Here is a 25,855-nt window from a genome sequence, read left to right as displayed (position 1 = left end):
TTATGAATATTTTATATTTCATCAATAGACTTAAAATTACTTAAATACATGCCTAAAACGTATTACTTAGTTTTTTTTTTATGAAAAATCTCCATTTGACCCGTGATGTAGCAACCCTGGAGGCTCGCATGCGAGCCCTCACCACACCTGTGAGGGTGTGTTATCAGTCGGTAGGGCGCGATGTTGTAAGACATTACTTTGTCTACGTAAGTACATAGTGATACAAATGTATCAATACACTAATCTACACACATGCAACTCATTTATAAATTATAAGCTACTAAATAAATATTATTTTCTAGAATTATCTAATAGGTACATTTATTTAAACAACAATAAAGTAACCTAAAATTGAAACTATGTACCTACAAAACTGAAACTAATAGGTATTTAAAAAAAAAATTTAAAGCTTTCTAAGATGATGGTAAGTAAGTAGTCCATTAGCAGTAAGGTAGAAATACTAGTGCTCGACGCTGCACTAGTGTTCGACATGGGCACTTTATGTCAAAGTAATATAGGTTAAATTTAAACGACGATGACTTTTCTGTATTCAAATTTAATCCTTGTCACTTTGACATAAAATACCCATGTCGAATACTAGTGCAGCGTCGAGCACTAGTACTTCTACCTTAAAAAGTGTAAAAAAATTAGCAATAAACTTAGGTACAAACATAAAAGAAGAATTGACAAATTTTATTTTCGAAGAATTTTTTTTTTCTAATTCTAATTCTTTGCTTTGAGTAAGTACCTATAATTAGGTAGTTTAGGTACATTCAATAGATTTTGCTTTCTGATACACAATATTAAATTCATATGCGCTCCACTCACTATCAGTATAATGTCATTATTTTGACATTTCTTCAAAAATATTAAAAATGTTTAATAACTTAATTATCGTCAATCATTCTTTCTGTCATTTATGATTCCATCATTCTAACCAATTCACTGTCAGTATAATGTCATTTCTAGTATCATTACTTTGACATAACTCCAATACTGACGGAAATTATTAAAATAAACTTCATTACTTGCCGTCATTCCTTCATGACACTCCCTACACTATCACTAAAAACGTCATTCCATCAAAGTAATGTCAGTATCCATGATAGTGTCGGGGCCGTATAGGGTATTTTTCACCAATCAAAATATTAGGTATATTTTTAGTCTCCGATCTACATTATCACAATACGTAACTACAATCGAATATCAGCAAACCGTATCACGCCAAAACAATCACTCCATTTGCCCGTATCGGAATGTTTAGGGTGCGATGTACCCCACAACGCTCTCTAATGAGATCAGCGCCCTTATCGTGCCCTACTAATATGGATTTGGATATTATTAATATTGTATCTATCAAACGCGTGTATGCTTTGTTCCATTGACTTTCTTCTTTTGCCGCTTGAACGATGAGTTCTATATTAGGTTATGTCCAATGGTCCACATTAATATTTTGGGGTATTTCATTGACACGTGGCAGCGACTTGTGTCGTGTTAGGTGGTTAGCACGTAAATTAGGTGATAAACGTGTCCAGATTAACAGTTACACCAGGCCTTAAGGTATTTAATGGGATCATATCCGTCTAAATCACTTTTGCTATGATACAATGACATGCCAATCTTTCATATTCTTTTAACGAATAGCTTTCTGCTGCTTTAATACAAAGGATTATTGTGATTTTTATTTTACTTTCGCGCTTCGCGATGAATATTTTTGTCGGAAAGAATAAAAATAAGACTGCTAAAATATATTTCAATCATTAAAATTTTAAGCGACTTAGTGTAAACTCAATTCTTCTTGTTTAAATAAAATAACGCAATTTACCTACCCAACATCAACATTTAACTACATTTTACGTAGAAACAAGGTCACACTCAGAGTATCATCCGAAAAACAAAGACGGGGGAAAGCGAAAATGTGCGGTTCTAACCCCCTTCCCCCTCCTCTGGTGGGGGTGGGAATTATGTTATGCTTAATTTAATTTCATTAGGCCGGGCGAGATTGCGCGGTCTTTATGCGGACCGTACTATAATTGCTTCGAGGTAATTGTTAGAAAATTGTTATGCTGATTTTTTTGTTGGCTGTGCGTGGGGCTTTTATAAAATCTTATGAATACAGTGAAGAATGTTTAAGTGAAACTGGATGTAAAGAGATTGTATGTTGCAACGTGACAGCATACGTAGAGTAACTGTCAAAAATATTTTAATTAAAATCGTTGTAGTAGTTGTAAAAAATATTATACATAAAAATAAAACACAATAATGTGTATATTGGATCAAAATGTTAATTATGTGTGCAAGTAAAACATTAACAACATTAACATTATTAGGTGCGCATAAAATATTTCAATTACCCACTACACAAAAGAAAATAAACACCATGTTCCAAACTTCGAACTAAAAAAAAACAAAAAGCAGTTGCATTTGGAGGCTGAAATTTTAATTCGTGGCGACATATGGGATGCACGGGGATGTGGGCGTGGGGTGTGGGTGGGGGTCATTAAAAAAATGTGTCCCACTTCATTCGAGCCCAGCGCGGCCGCAGCGCGCCCTCGCGCTAATTAATAACCGAATGTTCTCGAATATTAAATTTTGCGTCTAAGGTTTGGTTCGGATGAGGCGGCGCTGGACAATGTTTTTAGATGAACGCTTCTAATTTGATATTGAATTGTGTAATTTTAGAGAATGGCGGTTAGGAAGGTAAATGGCAAGAGGGTGGTGCACAAATGTGTGCGTAAAATCGTTATTAAAAATTACACGTTGATGTTGATGAATGATGGCACCTTAAGCTCGTAGGTAGACAATGTAACACTACCTTAGGTTACTAGGTACACAAAACTCTGAAAAATCATCCCCAAAATCAACCACCGACTTTTATATCAGAATAGTAAATACACTCGTGGCTATTTTCCTTTTATGAAAGCTTCAATAACATGAAATGAAGTGTTGTTGGCAATAATTGTGTTTTGTTATCAGTGCGTTACCGCTATCAGTTAATATGCACCGCCGCTTAGTTAAAATTACCAAGTACCATGACGACGCAGTGTCGTGGCTCATAAAGGCTACATTTGGATAGCGACTGCATTGCAGCGTTGAGGCTGACAACGTGACTAACAGGCCTATTCGGATTTCGAGATAATCACAAGATCTTGAGACGATTTAGAGATCAACTAGATCTACATTAGATATCGACTAAATGTGACTTGGATATCTAAGTCATAACTTGTCGAAATCGTTCAAGAGGACCTCCAGAATCGCGGAAACGTCAAATTTGACATATCTATCTTACAAATATCTTTAAATTATCCGTATCGTAACTTGTTGAAGTCTAGTAGAAATCTAATTAATTTTCCGAATCGAGACGTAAATATTTTCTTGTAAAATTACGTTAATGTCTGTTCATGATTTTCAAAATTATGTCGCTTTCGAAGCTATCCCAAAGCACCTCTGTACAAAATCTTAGAATGCAGTTTTGTTTCTTTTTAAAAATAAAGGAATGTCTCCTTTAACTAAAATGAGCCAGCTTAAGGATTTAAGGTAGTTTCCCTCCAGGGCCCGAATTATCTTTCCGCACTGTATAGGTATTGTTCCTCATTATGCACCTGATTCACGTCTAAAAATTTAAAATTGGATCCTGTCTAAGTAAATTACCCAGCACAATGTTTACTTATAGAAGGAAAACATTAAAAAAAATAATTATACGAGCTAAGATAACTGTCATATGTATTACCTAACCCTTTGCCTATGTTACTTATGATTGTTTTAATGTAATAAATTTTTGTTGGATATAACCGTCATAAGATGTACAATCAAAGTAACCATTTTTTTGTTTTTGACTGTACTTGTTTTCTGTAAGTACAAATAGCATGTAATAGGTAAGTTTAATTATACACCCCCTTAAAAACTATCTAGTTCCCCCTCCGAGACTCTTAATTAAAGCTATGCGCGTATCTCGAGTACCCGATTACACGCATTAAAGCTGTAATACGCGCGAGTTTAATAACCACTATCTGCGGATATCGCGCGGTATCGCGCCGTATCGCGCGGTAATCGGACGAGCTTAGCGCGATTACGACGTAATTTGATCAAGTTTTATTCTTATTAGAGTTAGGAAGCGTAACGGTGTGACTAAATATTGGAGCTTTGATATTAATTTTGTAATCAATTAATCAATCAATTGATAGGTAATCAAATTAGGAGCAGGAGTACCTATGTTTTATTCTTATCTGGGCTTGGGTCTGTCAAAAAGCTCAAGCTGTTATTATTATGTCAGAATAATATAAATAAATATTTTATCCGTCCGCCCTTCATTTTACTGTCTAGGTAGATTTCGTCACAGCCTCAATATATAATTTGGTTCGTGTTACGTGTTTATAAAACGACATAACATTCAACCTCATACAAATCACTTAGCCGCTCTGACTTCACAATCTAAAATACCGAAAGGTTTGATATTTACGTGTGTAATAAGCAAGCCCTGTTGTCGTACGCGTTCCGAAGCCGGGCGCCTTCGGCGCCCTCATACTGAAAGTGTCGGACGTAGACCGACGTACGCGTTCCAAAGAGTACACTGTATTGGATATGAGTTATCAGATGAAACAAGTAATAATATTTTCTCAAACATGCAATGAAATATTGATGTTATGTTCCTTATAATAGGCTGCGAAGTATGACGTTTCAGGTGCGGCTAGGACAAAAGGTCGTTAATGGAATTTCATACACATCTTGCAGGCCTAGGCCGGCAAAGTCCTCTTTTTTAATTTTAATTTCACAGATATTTGTGACACAGCATCGTGGCATTCATCCATTAAAAAAAAAACTAGAGGCAGTATTTGCTTTATGGTTCGTAATGACACTCTGCCACTACGCCTATAAAAAAAAAACAAACAACAATGTTTGCTATAATTTGCAGTTTTATTTGTATAAAATCAACATAAACTTAATAAATAATACATTCTATAATTTTATAATTTTAAATTATAAATTTAACTACACAAATAAAAACATTTAAAATATTTCATCTAAACGTTAGCGGTAAAACGGTCTACTCAAACACGCGTAGTTATATTTTTTTAATTGTTATGGAGGTAAAGTTGAAAAATATTCATTCTGTTTCATTGGATTTATGGTGCGTTGGTGATTTTTTGACTTTAATATGAGTCCCGACGAAATAATGAAATTAATATTAATTGTAATCGTAACTAGGTGTTGGAATTGGCAGCGTAAGCAGAATTGATTTTAAATAACTTGCTGCCTCTGCCGCCAAGTCAAAGACGAAGTACCTATGTATATGGTTGCTTATGGCAATTTTATTATTTGAGAAACTAAGAAAAATGGCTTACAGTTTATTAGAAACAGTTTTGTGGCATATTTTAAATGAATGTAACTACAAATTCGTCAACACTGTGGAAATTATACTTATTTACTCCATGCATAAAACAACGATGTATGTGAAACATGATATCAATATGAAAGACTATGTAAACTTATATGCCGAAAACGACAGTCAGACGGATACAAGGCGAAAAAATCAAAGATACATGAAAATATACGGGTAGTAAAAATACACGACTCGTGTAAAACATACGCGTGATAATGATATAGGTACGTGTTGGTTATATTTTGGGTGTAGTTTACTTTTAGTTTTTTCTATAAATAAAACTTGGGTTTCGTGGATTTTTTATTTTATTTATTTCATTGCATGTTTGAGAAAAGCACTATACATACCTCGGCGGGAAATGGGGTTGCCCGCGCTCAGACCTATCCGGCCTCGCTTCGCTCGGCCGTCTATATGTCTTCGGCCGGCAACCCCTTTCGTCCCGGCCTCTGTAGTAATGTACTATTAATAGTAGGTAAGTACTTCATTTAGTTTTTTGAAGAAACTTAAGGATAAATTAACGAATCTAATGGGGAACGCATAAGGGACGATTTTTCATTTGCTGTCATTTCATTCCGTTAGATTTTGATAAAATTTGGTGGATAGATAAAGTTTCCTATTATAATTCTGTTTAATATAAGCGCAATTTCACCGTATCGCCTATGGATTTTTTATAACTCAACGGTTGATTGATTGATTTTATTTGCGTCTAAATATAATTTAGTATTTTTTCTGCCCAAAAGGAGGACTAGAAAGATAGTGAAACCAGTTTTAATGCATAAATATAGTATCCGACTGTGGAGATCGTACATTTTTGGAAAGCTGTTGAGTAACAAACTTCATACCTAGATAAGCCGGCAGTAGGAGGAGAAAAAAAACACACAAATAAGTCTCTAAAAACCCGTGTACCTAATCTTTAAAAATGTTAGAGCTACATACACGAGTATACATTTAGAAATATTTTATAGGTAAAACTACGAGTATTTATCTGCATGTAAAATATAATACATTTTATAATATACAGTGTGGAAAGATAAGTCGGGCCCTGGAGGGCAACTACCTTAAATCGTCAAGCTGGCTCAGTTTACTTAAAGGAGACATTCCTTTATTTTTAAAAAGAAATAAAACTGCATTCAAGGATTTTCTAAAACTCGCTTGCCTCGCCCGGGACTCGAACCGACTAAAAATTCCAAAAAATAAACACTCGCAATTTTATTACACTAGCCGATACAGTTAATGTTAATGAATTTCTCCAAGAAACATAAGGCCTTACACTCGTCTGTCGTACAAAATATTCATAAAATCCAATATTTAGTACTAAAGATTTTTTTAGACAAGCAAAATTGAAGAAAAAAAAGAAAAATCTTTGAATGCAGTTTTGTTTCATTTAAAAATAAAGGAATATCTCCTTTAAGTAAAATGAGCCAGCTTAAGGATTTATGGTAGTTTCCCTCCAGGGCCCGACATATCTTGCCACACTGTATAGCTTCAAGAAAAACAATCGATTAACGAGATACTTATGTAGAGGCAGACAACAGGCGGTTCAAATTAATTCAATTACCTTATAGACGTTAACTTAAGAGGCAATCAAATATATGTAACGCCAGAATTGGCAAATATCTTGTTGGGTGTTTCGCCAAGTACATCCATTCAGCGCGGGAACAGCCGTAAAGCCTCCGCAAATGGCCGCCACGCCGGAAGTGGCCCGACGGCGGCGGAAGCGCGCGTGCCATGTTGGCTTCGATATGGATTTAAGACGTGTATGTGAAATGTGAAATTAACTACAATACTCGATAATTCTTTCTGAATAATATAAAAACCTATTTGATTTATTAAGGATTTAAGCATTTGTCTACAATCCGCTTTTTTAACTAGGTATTCAATAAAGAATCGTAATATGTATATTTGAAAATAATGAGTAATTACATGATTTGTTTGTTTTTTAGTTATGTTATATGGTTATATGGTTCGTGAAAATTATCGAAACATTGTAATGTAATTTTTACAGCAATGGAGCGCGTTGATGTCTTTCTTTTAAATTTGAAGACGTTAAAATGAGTTTTATTTTTACGGACTTTTTTTTAAATAAACTTTGGTCTCCATGTTAAATAGCTGACTTCCTAAAATATAAGTAAGTATAATGTATTTTATTACTATTTAAAATTATTATGACGTATACAGACTACCTACTAGGTATTTAAGTGGTTGTTAATGTTATCTAATCATAAGCCGACATCTCAAACAAATCCTCAAATATTTAAAACTTATTATTATACATCATAAAATACTTGTAATATAAGAGTATTTGGGTCATGTGTACATCAGGCCTAATAAGAACTGTAAAGTACAGTCTTAAAACGTATAAATTTATTAGTAGAAGTACCTACCTATATTAAGTATGAATTTATGGATTTTTTTTTAAAGCTCCACGTATTGACACTTGACACACAAAATTATATATGATTGTGTCAAAGTTTAAAAAAGGGTATGAATTTCTTCCTTCCAGTTAAATATGAATAAATATAGTGGTGGTTGTGAATTTAATATCTGCTCCATAGGCATTGTAGAGAACAACGGAAGGTAAGTACAAATACATACACACAATCTGTCTTTAAAGGCTAATGCTAATTATTTAAAAGACTTACTGGACTGCAGCCGGTCTCTCCACGCCATCGGGTTAGACACCAGGCCCTGGAAGCCGGGCCAGTAGAGCGGCTTGTGCTGGAGGTAGTGCGCCATGCCCGCCGCCGCCGCAGCCAGCGACAGCCGCGGCGTCAGCATGCCGCCCATGCCCACCGAGCCGCCCACCGGCCGCGACAGGATGTGGTCGATGCCGTGCGGGTTCGGCGCCGGCGGCGGAGCCTCCGCCAGCGAGCTCAGCGCGGCCAGCGGCGCGAAACCGTTCTCGAGATTCCGCGTTAGAGGTGGCGACCCACGTAATTCTGACATTTTTTTCAGTCTATACACCAGTCCTCGGAGGACAGTGTTTTTCAAAACATGCCCTTAAAGCAACCTTGCGTAAAGTCCTCGTAAATTAGTGTCAAGTCTCTAATAATCACGGATTTTTAGGTTATCAGTCCAATTTCAATTTAATCTGGCATTACATTTAAATCTGGCAGTCTTCAATGCCCAGTCCACTGTCAATTGAGCTAGGATCTAATCAACAAGTTCACAGGTTAGAATCGCACTAGTGCAGAAATCTTATTTGAGTACACTGGATTGTCATCACACGACCGTGACGCGGGCGGCCGCGCGCGCGCTGCGACTGCAAATGAAAATAACCAAACCGGCCAAATAAAAACTGGATAGAGACCGCCCAGTCAATCTGAACCTTATAGACAACGCCCCTTCGGAGGCAGGCTCACAAAACTATAACTTACTCACTCCTTTTCACATACGTTAGAAAGGGTGAGAAGACGAGTGGTGTTAACAGAAGAGCGTAGATTGAGGGAATGGCTATTTGATGGCGTTTCTTGTCTCTTTATAATTAAGTCGGGTGCAGTTTTTGTCCCCCCTCCGCTGTCGTGGTCGGTACAGTTTGTCGATGCCGACAAATGTAATGCAGCTGTTTGTTTGTTATTGATAGTCAATGGGTAATAAATCTTTGACAAATTTGCGAATTATAATGTGATTTATTGACCTGAATTGTGCCTAGGTATAATAGGCACTTCAATAAACTGCTATTTAAACCAGTTAGCTTATGATATACATTTTTAATCGTTAGTGTCGCATTAGCCTTCCCGTATAAATTTTTGAATATTATTTTATTTTATACCAATAAAAATACAAACACAGATGACTCTGGTGTAACGAGACAACAGATTTGCTACATCCAATTTAATAATCATCTAAACCTATAAATATTATATCAACTCTACGTAAGTACATTTTTTTTGTAATTTATCACCCTAGTGAAAATAGTAGCTGTAAAATATAATTCTTACCTAAATCCTGTTTAAAAAAAAACCAGCTACATCCGGCTCACGGTCAAAAAATAACAAAAAACCTTTAAAGCTTATTATTATATGTATAAACCGCCACAACATTACCCCGGTTTACACCCCTCCGATCCCAAAAGCTTTAGGCAAATTAAAAAGCTCCAGCCATCATAAATAAATAACAATAAAGCTATTTATTAGGTTCACAAAAGCTACATCCTGACTTTTGACAATAAAGTATTTTTTAGTTGGGGTAATAGTTTAATTGATTGGGTTAAATAGTGAGATAATGTCTTTTAAAAGTTTACATTTAATGGATATTATATTATACGGGTAGGGTTAATTTTTTTTCTATTTTAATATTCTTAATACGTTTATATTTAGTACAATTTGATCTCAGTGTATACCAAATATATGGGTAAATATATTATATTTAAGAACAGATATCTGCACATTTTATTAATAATTTATAAACACAGGCTTTTGACACGTTTTATTAAAACAGAAAATTTTACAGACAGAAACTTATTGTGAAATTACATTGTAGGTAGGTAAATATCATCCTATGTGTTATCCGTAACTAAGTACTTATTCAGTTTAAAAATACCAAGAATATTATCTTCACTAACGTGAAAACTTTTGTGAAGCTAGCCCTCAAAAGCCAAAATCCGCTAACGCTAAGATAAAAATCAGCAATTAAATAACTGCCAAAACGTCACCAAAGTGGCTGGGAGAGCGTCAAGCGTCAACCGTGTAGTGCTGCCAATTAATTATGTTTACAATCGAATTGTTGCGCTTTTGTGCGGCCGGATGTGCCGCCCAGGCGCGACGCCCGGATGCACGGGGTGAGGTGCCAGTGCGAGCGAGAAGCTACTATACGCTTACCTACTACGTTTTCATATTTCGGTATAAATATCTTTTGAAAAAAAAAATCTTTTCCGCTTTATTCATTTGCACTAAAAGTCACATTTTAGAGCTTGCGGGGCGATATTTCCGAAAATACTGTTTTAATTAGAAATAGCTTGTAAATCTTAATTTCTCAAATAGGTAAATAATCAGTATCTATCTACCTTTTAATGAGTCAATTTATACATACATACATAATATGTAAAATTGAATAAATATAATTTATACATTAATTGAGAGTTGAGTGACCAATGAGTAGTTATAAATCAACAAAAAATTAATTTATTTTCTTCAAATTCAGTGTAAGTAATACATTACAACCCCAACAACAACAAGAACAAGCGAACCCCAGACTCTCATGAGCCGTGGCAAAATGCTGGGATAGCGCGAGAAAGATGAGGTTGATGAGTATAAATAATACATTGATATTTATACTCTAGCAGAGGTTAAAATAAGTGCCAAAAACTCGTGAACATCCCTCTTAACCCACTGCGTAAATGCCGGCTCATTGTTGTTAGGCCTCTACGAAGCTTTATTTCTTCACAACATACCGGAAATTATGATATCGGCTACGTCGTCATAACATTACAAACATATGGTAGATAAGCAGATTTTTAATAAACAAGAATAAATAATAACCCACTAGCGGCAAATTGAGTTTGCCAATTCGCTTACTGTCCCGCTATAACTGGCACCTCGTTTGTACCCCTCGCTCTTCCATTCATCCCTACGTCAATTAGACCAACACCTTTGCTTTGTCGGCCATTATAAACGGTCTATTATATGACCCAAATTAAACAACCACAGTCTAAACACGTTAATTTAAACAGTTTTGGACCTTTTGCACATGATATTAAAGACCCTTGAAACTGCAAGATATTTTCATAACTTTTCATTTTGTGGATTATTTTGGACTCTATTGCACAGAAAATAAAGAAGAAATGTGTAGGTTATTGTTGTAATTTTAGTCGTAAATCTGGTTATAACCGGTAGAGATTTGATAGCCAGCTTTTAGGACGATAATGTGTTTAGAGATTAGTCAGGGGTGCTTTAGAATTTCGTAATTTGTAATTTCGTGTTACGATATAACTTTAATTGAAAAATAATCTTAGCATACCTACCTATATAGAGAAGTAAATAGTATGTATCAAAACGAAATGATTTGGATTTTTTTTGTTTTTTTTTATCATCTACTTTAGTGTTATAATCAGTTGTAAGAACTAAGGAGCTTATATGTAATTACCTATAAAAAAATCATTAAGTACTTACCGGTTATTATTACAAAGAAACAATTTTAATAAATTCTCCAATGCATCGATTGCAACTAGTACACAACAAGAATCTTTAAACAATAAAATTGGCAACATTCTATACGAATTGCGGCTCCACCATATTCGCTGCGAAACTTTAAACAGCGATAAAAAAATCAACCGATATGAAGAATCGAGTAGTAGTGTGACCGCGCATTCAGATAGAATCACCCCACGGGTGAGTGAGAGAGATAATCAATACCGTCCTTGATTGGCTGAGAGAACGGCGGTCCCGCCCCCACCCGCCGGTCACCCCACGTGTTTTTGCCTAGATGATTTTCAGACACGATAGTACTCGGACGTGCCCGCGCCTGAACAAACTTTTGAAAATTTACGCTTATAGGTTATTTAAGAGCCATATGTCACGTTTAAGAGGCTATTTTTTCGTTATCGCCACAAACAGCGCTAAAAGTTCTAGAATAAATAAAATAAAATTTCAGTAAATAAGTAAAGGATTTTGGAAACTAACTGGATTTTAAAAACATGGGTTTCAATTCTTACAAGAAAACCATTTACCTACAAATAAAACATGAGACTTACTTACATTGATTAACTTTTAGGAATTAATTGTATTAATATTAACATACCCTACATACTCGTACATATAATTAATTCCTTGTCGTAATTGTTTTATTAGATTGTATTGAGTACTCTTTATTTATACTATCCGAACAAATTCATTCTAAAAGTAAAAACCCAATTGAAAAAACATTGGAACAGATTCGCATAGTTTGTAGTATACGCTTTTGGAGCCCTAATTGGCAATCTTTGCTGTTTTATAGTAAATTATATAATACATACCTACTAAAAAAAAGTTACAATGTGAAAAGTTAACTTCAAATCTATTAAAAGGTAGAAACTTTAATCATGCCATATAAACATTATTTACACACTAAAACCGGCATAACAATTAATCCGGCCATTAAACAAAATAAAGTCGTTTATTGCATTTGCGATTAAAAGTCCAATTGAGTTAGTTTTTAATCTCCATAAACGCGTATAAATCAATCGTGCGCGTAGGCAAACCGAGTTAAACCCTCCGCTCCAATGACGTGGGGTCCTACCCTATGACGCGATGTGAATATGACTTTATATTTTTAATAGTAAAATTTAGTATTACAAAAGTGATTTTAGGAAAATGTTGTCGATGTATGCCTAAAATTAGATTGTTTTACTACATTTTTGGGTATAACATAATTGCATTATATTTTATTGTACTTTTCTGATGATATAAATGGAGTTACATAGAATTTTGAGGGCAATTGTATACTGCAATAGCAATTATTGCTATAGGGATGTTTCCTCTACTCAAAATAAATTATTTCACACCATACACGGAATAAAGCACCAGATAATAATCAGAAAAACATAGACAGCAGTTATTTTTAAGCACTATTTCTATTTAATATAACGGATTGAAATATAAAAAGTAGGTGAGTTGACTATGACGTCACTACATTAGTTTTCATATAAATTCCATATTAGCAAATCGTTTTGACAGTTCTAAAAAAGAAGCTGATTTGACTAGTAGGAATGTAGCCTATTGTTTATTTCTCTTTTTGAGGTAGTACTTACATAACATATTAGCTTACATATTTGATCTTAAAATGATATCCGTAAATTTAATAATATAATGGACGAATAGTGGTACTATCCCCTATGTTAAAGTGTACAGGCACCTACATACATTTGGGAAAAGTTCAGAAAAAATTAAATCCTTTTTACCCAACTTTCCTCAACTATCTCTGAGAAACATTAAATAAACCAAACCTTTTAAATTCATCCGTTCACAGTGAGTGAACATGGCGCAGGCCGCGGGCCGCGGGTAAGGGAGCGTGTCATTGCCTAATGGAATCATCGCGGCCCATTTCAGTGCCCCTGTGATGGCGTTTATTAGGTGTAAAGCTTCAATGCCACAGTTTGTTCATGTTTAAGTTTCTAAAAGTAGCACCTTCCCCTTTTACCTCTTTTTGAGAATTCAATTATTTATACTTGAAATCACTTTTATTGAACCTAATTTGTAAGAAAAAATAAGTATGTCCAACCCAAGATTGACAGTGATGGCAGTGACTGAAAAGACGGCACAACAATAACATATTTGGCTGAAAGTATTTTATACACATAGTAGAGGTAGGTACAAACATTCTACGAGAGCGCCACTTGCACCATCTCAATAACTCGGGGTTAACCCGTTAAACCTGGAGTTACCATAGTTACCAGTACAATTTGACACTTTATTAACGGTTTAACCGGTTAACCCCGGGTTAGTTTGATGGTGCAAGTAGCCCTAAGTAGTTATTCATGAAATATTTACTGCTTAATTTTAAAGCAGATAGTCAAAAAGCAATATGTTAACTAGTCGCCGCTCGTTGTAATAGAGGTGTTGGCTGTAGTCCCTTCATTAACATGGCGCTAACGACGCGCCATTACGCTATGAAAATGACCAGCAGGGCAAGCATGCACTCGACTACAGATACTGTGTAAGTTACAGAATATTTCAAGGTGGGGCCGTTTTTGGGAAATTCTGGGGAAATCCGTAGAAAATATTGAGCAAATTTTCAAGTACCATCACGCTCCGCGATTGTTGTGCCATTTAGGGTCCTATAGCTAAATCGAACCGATCAAACCGGCGTCATAATATACGTAATACATATTTATTGCCAAATTGGTTGTTCAATACTTACGCTATAGAATTTCCAAATTAGCAAGATTCCTAAATGGCATAAGAATCCCGTGTGGTGACTATTACTATCTGTGTAATCAAAATCACCATATCATCAGTCGTCTCTATTAGGTATGTACATACCTACTAGCCTGGTCTTCCCTTTAGGATTTCCATAAGTACCGGACGTATGGTGCTCTCACTCAACGGTTTCTTGCGATTTTGACTATCGATAGTGGACGACCGCTTCCAAAAATATTATCCATAATGTCAATATCCAGAGAGGAAAATGGGGACTACGTTTGTATGAAGAACTGGCCGTCTCCTTTTCTAAGGAACTTTCTGCCAGAGTGTACTTACCTACACCTACCAGGCCCCTGTTTCACCAACGTGACAGGTGCGACGAATTGTAAAATCACTGTTGCTGACGTCACAGGCATCCATGAACTACGGTTACCGCTTACCATCGGTCGAGCCGTATTCCTGTTTGCCACCATCATTGTATTATTAAAAAAAACTTTATGATATCGGAAAAAAACAGATATTTCTCTTGCTAAGTTTATGACAATTGTCACAAGAAACACTACAATTGTCACGAAATTCCGACATATTATAATTACCTACAATTCTTCTAAATCCTTGACAATTGTCAGAAACTTCGCAGGGGAAATATCTGTCTTTTTCCGATATAATAAAGTTTTTTTAAATAATACAATGATAGTGGCAAACAGGAATACGGCCCGCCCGATGGTAAGTGGTAATCGTAGCCCATGGATGCCTGTGACGTCAGCAATAGTGATTTTACAATTCGTCGCACCTGTCACCGATGTGAAATTGGCGCCAGTTCTACGAGTTTTTTCTTTTGACAACAGTCTGTTTTAAGGCTACGTTGTCTACTCTAATTGTCTGTGTACTCTGACACAAGGAGGGTCTAAAAAGTATTAACCTACATGATATTCTTGTATTTTGTTAATCAAGATTATTAGACACAAGCATCACATAATTTCATTCCTCGCGCGTAGGCTCGCTCTGTGTGGACCCGGCTAATGATGTAAGTATGTATGTAAAGTAAATCATTTAAAACAATTTGACATGACATGGATAGCAGGCCTATTCGGATTTCGAGATAATCCCAAGATCTAGAGACGATTTAGAGATCAACTAGATCTACATTAGATATCGACTAGATGTGACTTGGATATCTAAGTCATATAACTTGCCGAAATCGTTCAAGAGGACCTCCAGAATCGCGGAAACGTCAAATTTGACATATCTATCTTACAAATATCTTTAAATTATCCATATCGTAACTTGTTGAAGTCTAGTAGAAATCTAATTCATTTTCCGAATCGAGCCGTAAGCATTGCAGTGCATGTAAGGTACATATTCTACTTAGTTCAGGCTCGAGCATGCTAGCACCGCGCTAAGACGTAAAGGGCAATTAGCAACAAACTGCGTCAGTGGTCTGTCCGTTTGTCCGTTGCAACTACTAAACTCAGGTTAACTGGGATTGCGCGTGTAAATAAGCCTTAATTGAATTAAGAGTGGAGTTTACACAATTAACAGGAAGAACGGATAGTTAACTCAGTAAATAGAGTAATTAAGTTTTATGATAATTACTGTGCAAAGTGTTATTATTTAGTTATTTAGTAGGTTACGTTACTATAAAAACAAAATACTAGTGTATGTATAATTGTGGTTCATCCCACAGTGACAAGATCAATCATTAAAAATTAGAATTATTTAAAATTTTGAATTATTTCCAAGTAAAAACTTGCAGAAGAATTTTACTAACTAGTGTCGCTTTTGTATCGCTCTTGCCATTTGACTTAATTAAAACAACGTAAAGATTTTTATAACAAAAAGTCAAAAATACATGGCGCCATTGACTAAAAATACGAATAATATGCATTTTTATTCAGACATCTTACTTTTGGACCCTGATAGTAGACAAGGAACTCCAAGTTTTGGTGTCGTAGTTTTAAACAGTAGTAGCGTAGTAGGTAGTGACTATTATTTATTCTGTAGTAGTGACAGCTTTCATACGCAGAAAGCTAAAATAATAAATAGCTCTGCCTACAAAATGACGAGGAAGGTGGCATTGTACCTATGGCTTAATTAAATAATTAATGGTAAGTATACCTACGCTCTGCCCTTACTTATAATCAAATCAAGTTGAAATATTAGTGAAAATATTTTTGCTTAGATATATATGATGCTTTAAGATAAATGAGAATCGGGAACTTTTTTCAGGTGTGTATGTATCCATACTTAGTGCTTAATGAAATGAAAAATAAAATAAATATGAACACAATAAGCAAAAGTTTCAAACGAATCATTGTAAAGCATTCACATAAAATACAAAAAAAAAGTGTTGTTAACATTAACATTCAAAGTTTTTTAATGAAATGTAAAAGTCACTTAAGTTAAAATTAAACAATAAACAATGTGCATTACGCGAATGTTGCCGTTTGGTGAACTTTTTCAATTCGCTGCGGCTACAATTTATCGCTTTTAATTCGAGTGGTCGATAATGTAGCGTCACTCGATACAACACAAAATTAATGTTAGGTGCACCGAATACCTAGAGGTGGGAGAGTATCGATAGACTGAACCGTAGGAGTAGGATGTTATTGTACCGATATTTTGTCAAAGGAACCTGCTTGGGTTTAAAGATGTTCGTAGTAAACAGGGTATTAGGATGGTTTACATTGTTTTTCTTACTAATTCTTTAAATAATTCAATCAAAAAATAGCGAAAAAGGTAATATAGTGGTATAGTTATAAACATGCCATGCCATAGTGAGCGTTTAAAAAAAATGTACTATTCATTCATGTCTTCAAAATATTGACTTCTTGGGCTCATTTTACTCAGAATCATTTGTACATTCATGCCTCATACATGAAAAACTGGTCCCAAAAATTTTGTATGAAAAAATATTTTTCCAGTGCATCACGTTCATATAAATAAAAAACCTTTTCATACAAAAATGTGACTATCTGGAAATAAAATCTCCGGACATATTTTTTCATGTATGAAGCGTGAATGTACAAATGATTCTGAGTAAAATGAGCTAAATTAATGAAATGTAATTTTTTTTGGAAAACGCTCAGGTACCTATTTAATATTTTTTGTGTAAAATATAAACACTGATAAAATTAGTAAAACATATGGATCTTCGTTGTTTACTTTAACGACAGCCTGAAACACGTCATTTGTCATTGCAGGTAATTTTAAAAAAGGATACATCGACAAAACCGTTACCTATTAAATCGAAAACAGGTCCTTCTCTAGTCAACAGTAAGCAGCGTCCGTTAATCCGCAAGTTTTCCAATAGTCGCACACCTGCGCCGTGTTTATTGTCCCTTACCCGGGCCTTACCACTCCCGGTGAACGCCAATACATCGAACACTCCTGTAGTCTTGTAATTCTATAAGTATAGCGTAACAGGTCAGTAGTATAAACGCATATTATGGAAATTACTTAAGTACCTACATCATTTTATTTGGTGGGGGGGGGGTCAAAAATCGTCAATAATAGATGACGTAATTTATGAACAGCCCCGGTGTTTACATGTAATATTTTAAGAATATTATGAATAATGAGCAAGAGTATCTTAAAATTTCTATTGAATTCCAAGACAATAATTAAAATATACTTAAAAGTGTTTTTCTCAAAACCATTACAAATAGGTACAACAAATAGGTACCACCCAAATCAAAAATAAAGGTTTCCACAATGTGCCCACTCGTAACTTTTGTAGGTACAACCTACTAAAGTGCATGTGAAATAAATGTAGAATTTCCAGCTTGGCAATGACAATCTCTGCTCAGTGAAATATAAATTTTAATTTGAACAAAGTCTAAAGCGCGATTCCAAATGTGGTCCAAAAGTTGGCGTAAAAACCAAGAGCTCGGTTTCCATCAATTTAGCTAGTGAAGCCAATAAAAGCAGCACTTAGCACTTATGGGGCGGAGCGGCGGCACATACGTCGCGGCCGCGGCGCCGGCGCGGGCGGTAAATCTGCAATTAGCGGCTTCGACGCTGACGCCGAGCGTGCCAAGGATGGCTAGAGGCGGCCGAAACATATTGACAATCTAATTACATAGGTCCAATCAATCAAAGGTTATGGAAGACTTTCAAGCGAAAGCGTAAGCTGGGTGCATGGTTTCGTGTTTAACGAAACGTTTAACGTCAGTCTGTCACGGACAGTTTCTAATTACTCTTTTTTTTTCAGAAATTTGTTTGTTTTGAATTCTGTGGAATTAGCACACCCCCAATATTTAAACTTAAGAAATGTCGTATGTACCTTAATTTTGAGTACCTACCTAACAGCAGAGGACACAACAAGGAAATGATTTGCATGTACTTAATGTGTAATTTTACACTTGTTAAATGACATTTTGAAATTGTGTTCCGTTCTTTTTAGTGCGGGTACTTCACGGGTGTACAGTTACTAGAACAGTGAGGTTCTAACCGTTCCTTGCTCTCCATGTGGCCTCGTCTGTTGTCTCGGCTAGTTAGAGGGCCCATACGTCGCCAAGTGTGCGACGTAAGTGCACCACATTTCAGCCCGAGCCGGAAGGAAACCGCGGCCTAAATAAGATCTATGGCACAATGTGTAAATGGAAAATTGCAGCTGCTGTTTCAAAATTAATGATTCAGAAGAGTTAAAGGAAAAACGGATGACTCGGTCGAGGACATAGCACTGTCTTTTACGTGATGAATATGTTTTCAAGTAGTGTAATTTTCTCTGGGAGTTTATTAAGATATCATACAATTCATACATACCCGCAATCCGCATGAAACATATATGTCATCTAAACCTAATCTCTATCGCAGTACCACCTGCCAAATTTAATTGTACCTAAATTTAATTGCAGCTAAACAGTAATTTAGAAATAACGCTAATAAGCTAATAAGATGAAGGTTACTTTAATATTATATTTTCCAATGAAAATAAATTATTTCTCTTATGCTTACGGTATATTTACCCGACATACACCTTTTATTAAGCTTCCTTCCGTCGAAATATTCGAAATAGAAATAAAACGAAGACAACTAATAATTGCTGGTGTAATTTTCAAACATCTAGCCAAACTAACATCCAAGAAACAATCAAAGCCAAATTACCCGTCGTCAAGACAGCGGTCGAACAAATGGAATTAGGTCCCCTCGGCCAAGTGCTAAGTGCCAGTTAATGGACCAGATTTACGGGTAACGCGGACTCAGATTTATTTGCGGTCAGTTACCGATTGGCTGGCGAGGTCAGAAGAGATAATAGCTGGAGTGCGATTTCTTCTAATTTCGTTGTTTTGCCAAGCATTTGTCCCATTCCGTTTAATTTCGCCAGTATCAACAGTCAAACATATTTTGGTTATAGAAATTCATTAGGTACTTATCTATTAACTTAAACTAAGCAAATCCTACTATGCTAAACTAAGTTCGGAAATCAAAATGTTAGGAATGAGTTTGTGTTGTGAAGGTGAGGGGATTTTTCAGTTACCTATACGTCGTTTTTTTTAGCATTAGAAAGAACTTGCAAGAAGGTAAGCGATCTTGACATGTATTTTAATTGAAAAACACATTTTATAAATAAGTTACGGCAAATATGTAACAATTATGAATCTAATACGATCATTTATATTCTTCTGCTTTCATAAATGATAGTTACTGATTTTTAATAAGCGTTTTTCAATTAAAAAACATGCCAAAATCGCTTACCTTCTTCCAAGTTCTTTCTAATGCAAAAAAAATGAACTACAAGTTATTAATTATAGAACGCCGATTTACGAGTATTATCGAAGTCTTTAATTCAATTTTGTATATTTCTTACTAATTTGAAAAAGTTAAATTAGTGAAGAGTCTCAAAGAGCGCAAGAAATCATCTTAATCTAATAAGTCCTTCACCCTTTAGTAATCCGAATAATTAACAAAAAATCTTATTAACGGATCACTTAACTTCTACTTTGCGTATATATTTTTTTATTTATTACAAATATTGATGGGTTCCGCGAGAAATAAATTAATTGATTAAAATAATGTTCTTGTTAATAATATTAATACTTAACTAAAGTGAAATCGATTTTTGTTTGGCTTTTGGTCTAAGTAGGAATACAGGTAGGTAAATATTTGAAAAGAAACTGTAAATCATATCCCACCAAAAACATTCTGTAAAAAACTAGCCAAGTCTCGATGGAGCTGCTTGTTTATCTCTAAAAAGTGATGAAATCTAGACAAAGTCGTGCCAAGTCTAAGGTTCCTTACTGCGATTTATTATAGTTAATGTTGTGTGACTTGGCCGTTGAAGGGTACACAAGGGTACAAAACCAGGTGCTCCATGACACCATTGCACCAATCTGCCATTGCACCAAAAAGAAGTGTTTTTCAGGCTCGCCCATACATAAGTATTATTGAAATACGCAGCTTTATCAAGCCTACAATTGACTGGGTTATTGAATCAACGTTTTCCAAGTGGCAATTTTCCATCGTCAATGGGTAGCGGTTCTGGCGACAGATTGGTGCAATGGTGTCATGGAGCACCTGGTTTTGTACCCTTGTGTACCCTTCAACGGCCAAGTCACACAACATTAACTATAATAATAAAGAAATCGCAGTAAGGAACCTTAGACTTGGCACGACTTTGTCTAGATTTCATTACTTTTTAGAGATAAACAAGCAGCTCCATCGAGACTTGGCTAGTTTTTTACAGAATGTTTTTGGTGGGATTTCACTTCTTTTTGTAGAAACCTCCTGGCACTGATTAAAATAACCGACTTGGTTTCACATTACATCTCAAAACTTTTTTGTAGTAAAAGTGTTGCGAGACTTGCACCTTTTTACATGTAATGTTTTTGATGGGATCTCATCTCTTTTTGTAGGCAGTCCTTCTTTTCGGGTACTCATACCCATACTATGTATACACATATCATAACTAAACATATCTTCATTGATACTCACATCGTACATCGTAGTGTACCTTTACTTTACCTACTATTTGTAGGAACTGCAACAGTAACTTTGTAATATCATATATTTATATGGGATTACAAACTTACTTATGCAGTTCTTAGATCTTTAAAACGTGACTGATATTGCAATATTTTTAGGTTTTCTCTTTATGTGGCCATTAAACCCTAACTCTGTACCAAATTTCAGCTCTCTGAGTTTATGGGAAGTACTAGTTCTATTCTGATGATCATGAGTGAGTTTCATAAATGCGAAACTTTGCTTTCGCTTAACTTCGGAACTAAATGACCTACAGACTTGAAAGTTTGGATTTTAAGTATGTGATTATAGCTTACTGGATGACCAAAATTTCTGCGTTCTGGTCTTATCCAGAGGTTCTCAAATAGGGGCCTGAAAATGCGGCGAAATGGTTCCAGTAAAGGATGGTACGGCAGTGTTTGCTTCGCGCTCGACTTGGCGGGGGCACTGCCGTGCCCCCCGATTATATTTAATAAATAAGAGCTTGATTTCCTTTCTTTTTTACGATGAACTTAAATGTCTGTAATGTAACTATTAGGGCCGAAAAAGTTACTTATTTTTAAATTCGAACAAATGTTACCTCACCAATCCTCCGATTTTTTTAAAGTCGCTATCCAATCACGTAATTGTGCAAGTACTCTAATGACTCTTGACCGTTTTTTCATCCCAACCAATTCGCCTAGCGTCGCCATAACTCACGTTGCAAAAACACCTCATCTACAAATGGGTCCGGAATAAGTTCCAATTCTTCGATTCCAATTTCAAACCGAATGCGTTCCAATATTTATTGGAGATTCAGATTAATCTTTAATTCCAACTCCCTGTTCTCGTTTAAAAACGCGCTTATGACTGTTTCTAATCAATACATTCAAAGCTCTATGTCCTTTATTATAAAGTTGGCTTTTGTAATGAAGGGCGTGGGTGGGAGTAGTAAAAGTGGGAAATATTTATGAGCTTTCGAAGGAAATTCTTTCTGAATGTTTGCATTTATGAAAATATGCTCGAATGAATTGGGGGCCGATCGGCTACAGGCTGATTCGTTTAGTTTGTAATTGAGAGGGATTTATTACGACTTTGCCAAATTATATTTTTAGTCTGGACCGAAACTGTAAGTAACTTTTAATTTTTCATCAATATCAAGGATCCATAATTCACTGTGTTCAGGTCAGGTTATTTTTTATTTGCTTCCATCTAGCTAAATGAATACAAAGTTTGTTGTATATCAAAGTAGAAATGTAAACACATTTTTAATAAGTTATTTATAAATAGTTGAAATTACAAGTAAATTAATTTAATAAGTCATAATTATCCATGTATGTTCTCTGTACAGCATTTCGCTGATGTTCACGTATTAAAAGTTGAATTAAATGTAATACATAAAATTACTTACACATTTATAAATAAAACGAATAACAAACATTAGATTCCAAATTGATTTTGGTAATAGGTACCACATGACGTGACCAGTTGACATCAGAGCATATAGCTGATACCCGCGGTGCGAAATCTACAATAACTACTTATTTTAGATTTCGCATTAAGTAGATACCTCGATCATCGACTATTCTGTAATTTTAGCAGTCTGTATCAAATCACGATTTCCTCCATTGACCGTTCTTACTTATCTAATTCTAAGACAATTCTTATTCGGTCATAAAACAATGAATGCGCTGTAGCTGGGTTCTAATCGCGGGTGTGATTCGATCTGGATCAGTTTTGGATACCTAATAATGTCCCTCCAGCGGTCACCCCACTGTAGTACACGGTGCTGGCGTTCTATAGGGCCTATTGCAGTCATATTATTATATCACGATTTCTCTCTTTGATATTTCTTATACTGATCTAGAGTTAGGCCAAGAAAAGCCTGCAGCGATCTTGATAACCCACGTAGTGCGTTATTTTAACCGTCTAACTTCTATGAAATTATAGCATATAAATAACACTTGCACTGCGTTGGCAATCAAAATCGCTGCTGACTTTCCTTGGTCTAACTCTAAGGTTATTCTTAAATTATCGGCCTGGCAACCATCGAACGCGCTGTAGCTATGTTCCAATCGCGTGTGATTCGATCCGGATCAGCTTCGGCTAATAATGTTCCTCCACCCTTCCCACTGTAGTACACGCTGGCATTCTATAAGACCTATTGCCGTCATATGTTTATATCACGAGTTCTTCTTTGATATTGCTTATATTGATCTAAGATAATTCTTAAATTATCGGTCTGACAACCATCGAACGCGCTGTAGCTGTGTTCCGATCGCGGGTGTGATTCGATCCGGATCAGTCCCGGCTAATAATGTCCCTCCACCCTCCCCACTGTAGTACACGCTGGCGTTCTATAAGACCTATTGCCGTCATATGTTGTTATTATAATGATCGCTATTGATTCCGATGAAACGGAAATAATCTATACCTTGCTGATTACAATAATTGCAACCAATTTCATATACTTAAGCGTTATCCCTAGAGATAAATACATAATAATTAAGAGTTTGATAGTAAAGTAGAATAACAAATAGTAAATATTTCGTGCTTTAATCTTCTTCTTCTTCCTGGCGTTATTCCGGCATTTTGCCACGGCTCATGGGAGCCTGGGGTCCGCTTGACAACTAATCCCATGTTTTGACGTAGGCACTAGTTTTTACGAAAGCGACTGCCATCTGACCTTCCAGCCCAGAGGGGAAACTATAAGTAGGCCTTATTGGGATTAGTCCGGTTTCCTCACGAAACCTGTCCACGAAGCGTGTTTTCCTTCACCGAAAAGCAGAACCAAAAATAAATACGTCATCAAAAATAAATTGACGTTAATTTATTTAGAATATTGTAGCATTATAATCTACAATTAATTTAAGAGCTAATAATATATTTATTTAAGTGTCTATTAGTGGCGGCGCGTCCATAAAAGCCGATTCCCACCGGCTTGCCTGTTTTTGGACGTTTGAGCAGAGTTGTAAAGGAAATAGGTAAACCAAATTAGCCCCGACTTGCTTATGGATATGTTTGACGCGCCGCCACTGGTGTCTATAAAAATAAAAGGTAATCCCACCTCATTTCATTATCATAAGATATATGGTAAACAGCTCCTTATGAACTTTAAATATTTATTATGAAAATAACGACATAGGTAATTTCACTTACAGCAATAAATCCAAAGCCGTTTTAATACACAAAAATCATTCACACTCGGCGATATTAAAAAGCATTTCTTTTCTGCACCTACTTATCAATGACTTTTCAATTGAATACACAACCTAAACCGGACCGTGTATCGATTCAGTTAAGGTTATTTTTTCTTTGAGAGTCGTTAAAGGTTTCTTAAGGAGGTTCGATTCGTGGAATTCTTTTAATAAGGCGGATGATTTACGCGACGCCATGCGCACGCGGTGCCCCCTTAATTAGAGGAAAAAATTCACGCCAGTGCAGCGACACCTTTATTGGGTTACGTGCGCCATTGATTTGCTGTGATTTAATTTATGACGGAAGTTTATATTCGCGCCGTTGTTTGTCGATGTGCTCTGCTCAAGGCACTTGACAAAAGCTGAAAACCGTTTTACTGGCAGGTTCTCTTTTATGATGTTTTTTTAAGGTTCCGTGCCCAAAGGGTAAAAACGGGACGCTATTACTAACCGCTGTCCGTCTGTCCGTCTATCTGTCTGTCTATCTGAATGTAACTCATGAACCGTGATAGCTAGACAGTTGAAATTTTCACAGATGATGGATTTCTGTTGCCGCTATAACAACAAATACAAAAAACAAAACAAAATAAGTATTTAAGGGGGGCTCCCGTACAACAAACGGATTTTTTTTGCCGTTTATTTGATGTTTTATTGTGGTTCATTTTTGTAGTATAGGTTCCTAGTGATTTTTCCTAGTGCATTCGAACTTTAAATTTCTAATTTTGATTAGATATTACTCTCTGTACGTCTCGCTCGCATTGATATAAATGCAAACGTGATAAACAAAATAATATCAAGCTAATGTCAAATCACAATTCAATTTCCAAAAATTGAATGCGACTCTTGATTATTTTTCTATTCACGCACAAATATGTGCTACGAATGCTACGCCGTAGCTCGTAATATGCAACGAAAAATGTCCGTAGTTAGTTAGATCAGGAGCTATAAATCTTATCCGTATCTAAACTAAGGTTTACTCGGGTAATTCCGAATGTCGAAAACTGTCGGATAATTCCGAAATGAGACTTTTATTATGATGGCATTAAGGGTGATTTTCATCTGAATTTCGGAATTATCCGACATTCGGTATTACCCGAATACACCTTAATCTCATTACGTAGGTAGCTATATTATTGTTTAATTGCAAGTAAAATATTTAATTAAATAAATACATATTATATTCAATAACTGGCCATAACCTTAAAATACATCACATCTTTGTCTTGTTTTTCAAAATCAAACATTGTAATACACTCTCCCAATTTCATTATTCTCAGTTTCCATAATCATGCAAAGTATCACTTGGAGCCCAGAGATGGCGTTCGAATCAAAACCCTCAGGTAAAGCCTTCACCAAATGGCATCATTCTAAATAAAAACATTGCTCCCAAATCGTTTCTATTCGCCGACATCTGTATACGTAAGACCATTTTATTTTCACCCAGTAAAACGTAAATTAAACCCTAATGCAATGTAATAAGATTTACATCTGCACGTTGA

The 25,855-nt window shown here is 35.6% G+C and overlaps 1 protein-coding gene across 1 annotated transcript in view; it reads right to left on the bottom strand.

Moving 5' to 3' along the window:
• The window catches only part of LOC134666053 (homeobox protein Nkx-6.2), a 62,212-nt gene extending 53,852 nt beyond the window's left edge, over positions 1–8,360 (bottom strand). The window contains exon 1 of the mRNA XM_063523169.1: positions 8,023–8,360. Coding sequence (XP_063379239.1) covers positions 8,023–8,326 — 304 coding nt within the window. The 5' untranslated portion in view covers positions 8,327–8,360. The remainder of the gene's footprint in view (positions 1–8,022) is intronic.
• Positions 8,361–25,855: the final 17,495 nt, after the last annotated feature.

The sequence above is a fragment of the Cydia fagiglandana genome, chromosome 1 (genome assembly GCF_963556715.1).
Source record: "Cydia fagiglandana chromosome 1, ilCydFagi1.1, whole genome shotgun sequence".
Lineage (NCBI taxonomy): Eukaryota > Metazoa > Arthropoda > Insecta > Lepidoptera > Tortricidae > Cydia > Cydia fagiglandana.
The sequence above is the reverse complement of the archived record's forward strand: the minus strand, read 5'-3'. Positions and strand labels throughout refer to the sequence as shown.